The 9,634-nt window shown below is 38.9% G+C and overlaps 1 protein-coding gene across 2 annotated transcripts in view; it reads right to left on the minus strand.

Annotated features, from left to right (window-relative positions):
- Positions 1-1,055: 1,055 nt before the first annotated feature.
- Positions 1,056-9,634, minus strand: part of LOC106883795 (Na(+)/citrate cotransporter) — a 17,570-nt gene continuing 8,991 nt past the window's right edge. For both annotated transcript variants that reach the window (XM_014934930.2, XM_014934928.2), the window contains 12 exons: positions 9,031-9,146; positions 8,515-8,645; positions 7,687-7,792; positions 6,983-7,120; positions 6,083-6,211; positions 5,645-5,740; positions 4,663-4,767; positions 4,218-4,309; positions 3,449-3,564; positions 2,334-2,495; positions 1,880-2,017; positions 1,056-1,346 (listed from right to left, as the gene is read on the minus strand). In XM_014934930.2, coding sequence (XP_014790416.1) covers positions 1,185-1,346; positions 1,880-2,017; positions 2,334-2,495; positions 3,449-3,564; positions 4,218-4,309; positions 4,663-4,767; positions 5,645-5,740; positions 6,083-6,211; positions 6,983-7,120; positions 7,687-7,792; positions 8,515-8,645; positions 9,031-9,146 — 1,491 coding nt within the window. In that variant the 3' untranslated portion in view covers positions 1,056-1,184. The remainder of the gene's footprint in view (positions 1,347-1,879; positions 2,018-2,333; positions 2,496-3,448; positions 3,565-4,217; positions 4,310-4,662; positions 4,768-5,644; positions 5,741-6,082; positions 6,212-6,982; positions 7,121-7,686; positions 7,793-8,514; positions 8,646-9,030; positions 9,147-9,634) is intronic.

Here is a 9,634-nt window from a genome sequence, read left to right on the forward strand (position 1 = left end):
CGTTGTGAGTGTTTATTGAACGAAAACACCTAAAACTCCACGAGGCTCCGGCAGGGGATGGTGGCGAACCCTGCTGTACTCTTCCACCACAACTTTCTCTCACTCTTACTTCCTGTTTCTGTTGTGCCTGTAATTCAAAGGGTCAGCCTTGTCACACTGTGTCACGCTGAATATCCCCGAGAACTACGTTAAGGGTACACGTGTCTGTGGAGTGCTCAGCCACTTGCACGTTAATTTCACGAGCAGGCTGTTCCGTTGATCGGATCAACTGGAACCCTCGACGTCGTGCCAACAACAACAATACTGAAAGATTACCCCAATTGAGTACTGAGGCCAATGTAACCGACTTAGCCCTTCCCAGAAATCGCAGACGTTGTTCCAAAATGTTGTTGTTGCCATTTCAAATGCTTCCAAATATTTTCAACCTTTATACAGGGAGGTAACTCTTGGTAGCAAAAATTGGCCAACAGCAAAATAATAATAATTGATTCTGGTTTTATTGGATAAAAACAGGACGAAGGTTACAAAGGGTTTTGTCCGAAAAGAAAACGTTCGTGTAAACAGAAAGATAAACAAATAAAACTCCCAATTGGGGGAGGCGCTTCGAAAGGTTACACGTGGAAAAAACCATAAAAGCCACGGGAGCCTGGTATAATAATAATAACAACCTTTTCTACTGAAGCAGTAGGGCAGTGGACTCCTGGTCAGGGGATCACGGTTTCGATTCCCAGACCGAGCGTTGTGAGTGTTTATTGAGCGAAAACACCTAAGAGCTCTACGAGGCTCTGGCAGGGGGAAGGTGACGACCCCTGTTGTACTCTTTCACCACAACTTTCACTCACTCTTTCTTCCTGTTTCTTGAGTAACGCTACAATGGACTGGCATCCTGTCCGACTGGGGGAACACATGCCATAGAAACTGGACCCATGAGCCTGAGTAGGCTTGAAAAAGGGCGCATAAATAAAAAATATATATATACATATATATATATATACACATACATGCATACACATATAGATACATATACACACATATATATACTTAAACGCTGAAAGTGAATGTTAAAATGCAAATTTATTTCTGAATCTTCAAAATGTTCCTTAATCCCTGATCCCTGATCCTTGTCCACAATACAAAATACAAAATACAGTAACACCAGAGAGAGAGAGAGAGAATTTTAACAATCAGTGACCACCATTAAGGACAGTGGCATTGACTGTTGTGTTGGCATTTTTGAGAAAGGCGGTGGGTATTTCACTGAAGTGAAATATTAATTCACCCCATGAGTGGACGGCCAACGTCAGTGTTAAGACACAGACTACGTTTATCAAGAAACCAGTTGAAACCTGCAAAGAGAAAAGAAGAATGGTTAAAAAAAACTGTGTCACTTTTGAGAGACAATATAGACTGTGGTACCCAGATTTGAATGGAGAAATTGAATAAGAAATGGGTTTCCTCAAGAAAATTAAACTTGCTTAACGAACTGAAATTTGATTAGTGAACCACAAGGAGATTGTGTATAATCACAAGGAGATTGTATATAAGTGACTAGGGAACATACCATATTTACTTGTGAATAAGTCACATCATTTTATGTCTGATTTTTACCTGCAAAACCAGGTAAAGTTGATATCAAGTTTGGATGTGATGGTTAAAAATGTTGCACCAAGATTCAGCACTAAATTAGGGGTGTAACTTATACATGAGCACATATCATACACACATGCACACACATACACCTGAAAATAACTTGTCAACATAATAACACGAATGTCTTTGATCATGCACTTCCCTGATTTAAGGCCGGCATCGGACTAAAGATCACATATTTCTCTGACCGCTGCAATATAGGTGCCATGGATAAGTGGTACATACTCACCATATCAACAACCTTCAAGTGACCAGTGGAATACGCAATTGTGTTTGGGGCTGTTGCCACGGGTAACATGAATGCAAAAGAACATGCCAAAGCTGCTGGAAACATCAGGTAGAGAGGGTGCATACCCATAGAAATAGCCTGGAAGAGGATAAAAAATCTGGATCTTAACAGCTGTTTCAAAAACTGAGGCAGGTTTAGGAGGGCTTCAGAAGGAAATTAATTAACTGTAATAGGTTATATTTAATTTGGTTGATTAATTCAGGGTTTAGATGATGAGGGCATTTACTATAGAGTACTTTAGTTTGGCCTTGTTAAATCCTTAAACAAGAACAAGAATCAATAAGTCGTAAGGATGTTAAAAACCCTTAAAACCCTAAAAACCCAGCATGGTCGTAGGCCAACAACTAAAACCAATAAAAGAGTGAGAAAATCTAAAAAAAAAATGTGAACTTACCATTTGCATCATTATTGGCATTAAAATAGAAGCGGTGGCCACATTGCTGGTTATTTCTGTTAATAATGAGACTAGGAAACTGAGGATGAGACTCATTAACCAGGGTTTCTTGGTAGAAAGAAAGGAGAGCTGACGGCTGATTTCTGCTGATAACCCAGAGACCTGAAGAACACAAGAACAGACAAGTGGGATTGGAGTTTAACTGGGGCTGACTCAATGAACTGAAACAGTGGTGAACTGGTGAGATATTGAACAGATGTGGTAGTGAATGGTTGAGTTAGTATACTGGTGTGATGAACTGGAGTGTTAGTGAACTGGTGTGATGGTGAACAGACATGGTGGTGAATGGGGGAAATAGTGAGATAGTGAACAAATAAAGTGGTGTGTTCAGGAACTGTTGTCAATGAACAGAGGTCTTAGTGAATTGATGAACTTCTATAATGTTGAAACTGGTGTGAAGGTTGACAGCTTCAACACAACCCTGGTTCCATTGTTGACCAAACAGAAGACTGCATCTACAAATTCAAAGTAAGGTTTGGATGCAAGAAGATCATCCTAGGGGACATTCAACACAATATGAAGAGACTGCACCCTCAGCAATGGCATCAAAGTGAGGCTTCTAAAAACCCTTGGTTTGGCCAATACCATTGTGAGGGTGTGAAATAGGGATCTGGTTGGCTGATCCCAGCTTATTGAGGATGTTGAAGAGATATGTTATGGGTGAGTGATAGGGGTCAGTTGAGTGGCCCTGTAGAGTGAATAGTTCAGTTTTAAGGGACATGGTCGGAGGGTGAAAACTACAATATTCTGGTCATGATATCAGGGCCCAGAACATCTGGCATGGAAACTAGGTTTGTGGATGACAAATATGAAGAAGGAGAAATGAGATCAAGGACTGACAGAGTGTATGGCTACAGCATGAGTCCATAACGTGTTGTAGGGAGTGATGGCCATATCTGCACACTCTGTCACCTACCCATCAGACTTAAAGTATATTCATTAAAGTATATTGAGTATATTCATTCATTCATTCATTCGTTCATTCATTCATTCATTCGTTCATTCATTCACAACTTTATATAAAATAAAATAGATCTTTTTAGCCACTGACTTACCCTTGATACATCAGCTATGGCAAATCCACCACCCAACACAAGGACGATACCCCAGGGGAGTTTTTTCTCGGCAGTTCTCCAGTTAAGTATGGGTGTCCATTCTCCAAAGTCTTGTGCTAATAAGCAGAAACAAAACAGTATCCAGTAGAGACACAAACAAACAAACACACACACACATCATGTGTTTATTTTTTTATTTTTAACATCTATTTTTCCATGTTAGCATAGGTTAGATAAATAGATTTTAAGACATTGCTTTACAGGCAGATACCTCCCATGTTGCTAACCCCTACCTATTTTTTCAAAGAAGGGAGTTTTCGTTCTCCACTGATAGGTAGAGAGTTAATTAGGCAGACATTTATATAGGTAAATAGGTGGGTACATAGATGGATGGATGGGTGGGAAGATATGTAGACAGAAAATGGATAGGGGGAAATTTGAATAGGTTTATATACAGATGTGTGATCAGGTGGATAGATAGGTGGACAGGTAGGGAAACTGATAGACAGGTGGGGTGTTAGATATGTAGATAGATGACCATGGGCATGAAGATAACTGGATAAGTAGAGAGGTAGGTAGATAAGTGGACAGGTATACAGGTAAGTGGATACACCGGTGGACAGTGAGATAGGTGAAGAGGTAGACAGGTAAGTGGGCAGGTAAGTGGATGAATAGGCAGGTAGATAAGTAATAAGGTACACAGATAAGGAAGCAGGTAGTTAGATGAACAGGTAAATAGCTAAGTACACAGGTAGATATATGTACATACTGTATCCTTTCTTTGTAAAACTAGAGATGTTGGATGGCAAAATAAACAGAAGAATGGCCACAAAGATGGCAGGTGTGGCATCTGTCATGTACCTGTGGAAGACAAAATTAAGACAGGTGCTCCATGTATTACCTGGACATTGTTATTTTATAGATCTTAAGTGATGATTAATATGGCAGCTATTTGAGCTTGTATATTTATGAACAGACCAGATGAGTCCATCAACTGGATGGTCATTAAATCAAAAATGAGGATTTTGTTTATATTTATTCAAACAGAACAATATTATTTAAATAGAACATGGGCTCAGAGCCTAAAAAATTGCTTGGAGACACAAGGCACATTATAAAAAATGTTGTTAAGCATTTTTTCCAACATGCTGGCAATTATTCCAGCTTACCATCTTACTCTACGAGAGAAATAAATGTATAAGAACAAGATTTACTTTGGTTGAAACAGCATCTGCCAGCCTCCAGCCTGCTGCAGGTCACGTGTGATCCAGAGCAAAACCAAGAATACAAAACAGAAACCAATGAGAACTTCAGCAAATCTGCAATAAATTGAAGAATTTTGGTCAGGACACAGTGTATGGTGGTGATGATATGAGGGGGTGGATTGTGGTAGTGGTGGTGGCTATTGTACTGCTGGTATTGGTGATGTAGGTACTAGGACAAAATCACACTGAGGACAAAATCCTCCTTAGACAAACCCCCACCAGACAACACTAAAACAAATGGTTACATTCTCGGATCTTCAAATGCTAGAAATATCAATGTAACTCATAATTTCTTTGTAGACGACCTGAAGATTTATGCTAAAAGTGTTAACAATGCCAAAAAAAAAAAAAACAACTGGAATTAATAACATGTGAGTCGGACAGCTTGGTGGGATCCATCAGGTGCAAGGACTGCATTGGTGCTCCTATATCTTCTTTGGCATCGTTTCTGCAGTTGGATTCCCTTCCTAACAGCACCCCCTTTGCAGCATGCACTGGGTGCACTTTTCATGGCATCAGCACTTGTGTGATTGCCAAATAGCTTGCAAAACTAAGATCCTTTCTGAGTGAGTGGGGCTGCAGTAGAGAAGGGGGTAGCTTTATTCATCATCATTGTCATCATCATCGTTTAACGTCCGTTTTCCATGCTAGCATGGGTTGGACGATTTGACTGTGGACTGGTAAACCAGATGGCTACACCAGGCCTCAGTCTAATCTGGCAGAGTTTCTACAGCTGGATGCCCTTCCTAACGCCAACCACTCCGAGAGTGTAGTGGGTGCTTTTACAGGATTAAAGTACGTTAGAAGGGGGCCTGAACAGAAGAGGTTTCATGCTGTGCAGAAACTACATGGTTACCTCACAGAAGATGGAATGGGAGTGATGAAGGGGAAGCTAGAAGGAAATAAAAGTAGTTATGTTGGTGATACGTACGAAATCGGTCCCAGCGCCTTTAGATGCTGTTCAATGATATTTCTGACTCTGGTGTCATTCTTTGAGACTTTAGTTCGAACACACGATTTTAAGTCACTAGAAATAGAACAAAGAATTTGAGGAAAGACAATGGAATTGATTGGTAATTACAGCTGGTACTGAGTCCATCTGATCCATGAAGGCATAGAAAAGAGGATGTTAAAACAATGCTGAAGATGATGATTATATATATATAATTGTATATATACTCATGTGTGTGTGAAACAATTTCTGTCTAATATATTCTTCTCAAAAGATACTGTTCAACACCAGACAATGGTTCCTCTCAGTGAAACAGAACCCGAAACCCTTTCGTTTTAAAGCAGACTTATGAACCAGAGGGTCATGGCAGGAATTATATAGATATGTGTATTAGATACTGGGTGGTGGGGTACTTACCATCGATGTAGCTGAAAGATAATTAGCCAAGCCCATATTACAATCAAGTTAACCAATGCCAATGGTAATCCGAACATCATCCATGTAGCGAATGTCACCACAGGGGGTAAACCTGCCGCATGGTATAACCTGTGGGAAGAGAGAGAGAGAGAGAGAGAGACACAGATAGACAGAATGTTAGAAAGAGAGAGAGAGAAAGTGTGTGGGGGGGGGGAGAAGCAATATGTATGCACATTAACTTCATTCGTAGGTTACTTTATACATTTATATGAGGGAATGCTGAAAAGTTCCTAGCTTTAAGGGTATCCTGAAAGGCCTGGCTGGAGGTCCAACTTTCTGAGTTCTTTTTACAGGGCTTAGGAAAAACTGAAGGACCACTGCAATAAAGTGTGTGAATCTGAAAGAGGAGTAGGAACATCTATATACATAAATGGCGATTTCTGTCTGTTTGTTAATTTGTTACTTTAACCCCTTCAAGACTATCCAACTAATCTTTATAAAACTTGACACGTGTGTGGGGCTTATGTCCATGCGGTCACTTACACACTTGGAATTTCAAAAAACCGATAATTTTTAATCAGCATTGATTTTTTAAAATATCAATAGGACATTTCAATGCAAATTCTCATATGAATGTTATTTTCTGCCATAACTTTTAGAGTTTTCAACCAATTTTCTTGAAATTTTATACAGAGATGGAATATGCGCTAGTAATACTTTCTTGCCATTAAGATGTATGGTTAGAAGCTTTTCATAATATGACTTGTGTCTCCAAACAATCTATAGGCTTTGAGCACATGGTTTGATCTATTTGGAACTAAGGACGCTGGTACATGAGAAACCATGAGAAAAAACACGAAGAAGGTTGATGTAAATTTTGGAGAGAGAGATGATACTTACATATCTGATTGTCCTTTTAAGACCAAATTTGGCCCAGTTCCAGTTATGGAAGCAGTACCTCCTGTGTTGGCAGCATAAGCAATGGCTAGAGAAACAGTTTTACATAGTCTGGTGTAGGATTTGTCTTTGGTAAAATTCCTGGGAGAGAAGTTGTAATGTTAGGCAATGATGTTAGATTACAACAAGTTCTGGGAATGGAATTGGAAAGACAGAAACTAGGTGGAACTTTATTTGGAGAAGTCTATGATAGACCAGGGGCTGTGTGGAAACCAGTTATATACATACATACATACATATCGCCTCTAATGCCAGTGTCGCCTGATTGGCATCCGTGCCTTGAGTCAACCTCTATAATAAAGAGTATAAGCTTTCAAATATGTGACATGAAATGTCTAGTGTGATACCTTCGTAACTTTGGTGAGGTCTTGGTTCTTCTATCAGGGAAGACACTGTCACGAAACTAAGTTCCACTCACCAGTGCTTCATTAACATGAGAGAGAGAGGTTGTAGCCACATTGAGCTCCACTCACAAGACAGGCTGCAACTAAACCAAAAGTCACTCACTCTCCCTTCATTAACACAAGACAGAGGTTGTTATCAAACCAAGCTCCACTCATCAGACAGGCTGCAACTAAACCAAAAGTCACTCACTCTGCCTTCATCAACACAGAAAAAAGGTTGTTACCAAACCAAGCTCTACTCACCTGTCTTTCATTAAAGCAGAACTTTTCTCATCTGTTCCTACTGACCATTCTGTCTTTTCTAAAATGGTAAGTTTATCCAGTTCTTCTCCTTCATGATTAGGGTTATCTACAAAGGAAATATTTCATATTTAACATATAGCATTCAAATTATTATTATTATTATTATTATTATTATTATTATTATTATTGCCTTTGCACAGCTTCTAACGCTGGAGATGTACTACGGTGTCAGCTGTTCACTACCAGTGAACTAAGGTAACACCTCTTATTGTTCGAGCACCTTCCGGAGTATTCAAGCGGTTCCAAGCAGTCCTGTTCTCTGATGACCGGAAGTATTGTCTATCAATGTGTATCTATCAACAATGGATTCCATTATAATGACAATACTTTTGTGAAATGATCGTAAGATGCATTAATTAACAAATTTTTAAAATGGCATGTTTCATATAGGGGGAGAATTCACAAAAAAAAAACAAAAACAAAAGACGAAGACAGGTGGTGTAGACAACAAACAGATGCGTTAGTTTGATGCTCGGGAAGTGCAAAAAGTCTTTAACGTTTCGAGCCTATGCTCTTCCACAGAAAGGAACACAGGAAGAAAGAGGGAGAGAAAATAATGAAGAATATAAGCTTTCAAATATGTGACGTGTTTCATATATTTAAATATATTTTTAATACAAAACTATTTTAGACATATAAATCTTTGTAAGAAATTTTTTTGATATTAAATTTCATGCTATGTATGTATGTTTGAATATATGCATATATGTATATATATATATATGTATGTATATATATATATGTGTATAGTATGTATATTATACTTACTTAAATTTTCATCCGCATTTTTTAATTGCTCCAGTATGGCATCTGCAATGGGTAACATCATGGAAGTTGTGGCGGTGTTACTAATCCACATGGATAGGAACCATGTGATGAACATCAAACCAGACAGCAACCTAGGGTTGTAAAAACGACAATGAGAAAGATGGGGACGAAGGATAGGGGGTGGGGTGGGGTCTAGAAGTTGCTTTTGTTTTTCTTTTAGGGTTTTGGTTGTGTATGGATGTTATTGGGCAAGCAGCAGAAGCAGCAGTAGCAGCAACGGCGGTGGCAGTGGTGGTGGTGGTGGGGGAGTGCTGGTATCATAAAAACAGCAACCAGTACACTCTATAAAGTGGTTGGCATTAGGAAGAACATCCAGCCATAGGAATCATGTCAGACCCTATTGCACTGTCCAACCCATGCCAGCATGGAAGATGGATGTTCAACAATCATGATGATGGCCCTCAGAACCCAGCCAGGATCCCTTAATAAAAAGAAAGAATGGTTCTTTATTTTTACCTTTTAGGTTCTGTTCCAAATATAAGAAGTGTATGTAAGGCAATTCTTTTATGCAAATTCCAGGTTTCTATAGAAATGGCAACTAGCAGTCCACCGACAAATAGCATTGATGTGTTCTGGAAGGGGAAGAAAAAAACCAAAACAGCTGAACAACTTGACACTTACAAATAACTACAGTATTTGATGGCATAAAAACCATACAGATATATTAGATACACCCTAATTTCAGTGGCACATATTTAGGAAAAATATATTTTCAGTGCATTAAAGCATGTAATATAGGAAAAACTTTGCATATAGGGGCGGATTTTTTTAAGACATATTTCTGGAAAATGCACGTTCCATATTTTTATGAGGTATAGAGATACTAATAAACTGGTGTTAGAACTCAAAATACACTTGCTTCAGAATAAAGCTCTGAGTGCTGTGCATGTCATAGCAGAAACAACTGTAAGCTAATGAAGTTGGTTATATAATTCCTGTTCTCTTGGCATTTCTTTAATTTCTTGTGTGTGTGTGCATGTGTGTCGGCATGCATACGTGTGTGCATGCATGAGTGTGTGTGTGTATATATATATATATATATATATATATATATATATAT

Source organism: Octopus bimaculoides, chromosome 27, assembly GCF_001194135.2.
Source record: "Octopus bimaculoides isolate UCB-OBI-ISO-001 chromosome 27, ASM119413v2, whole genome shotgun sequence".
NCBI classification, from domain to species: Eukaryota; Metazoa; Mollusca; class Cephalopoda; order Octopoda; family Octopodidae; genus Octopus; species Octopus bimaculoides.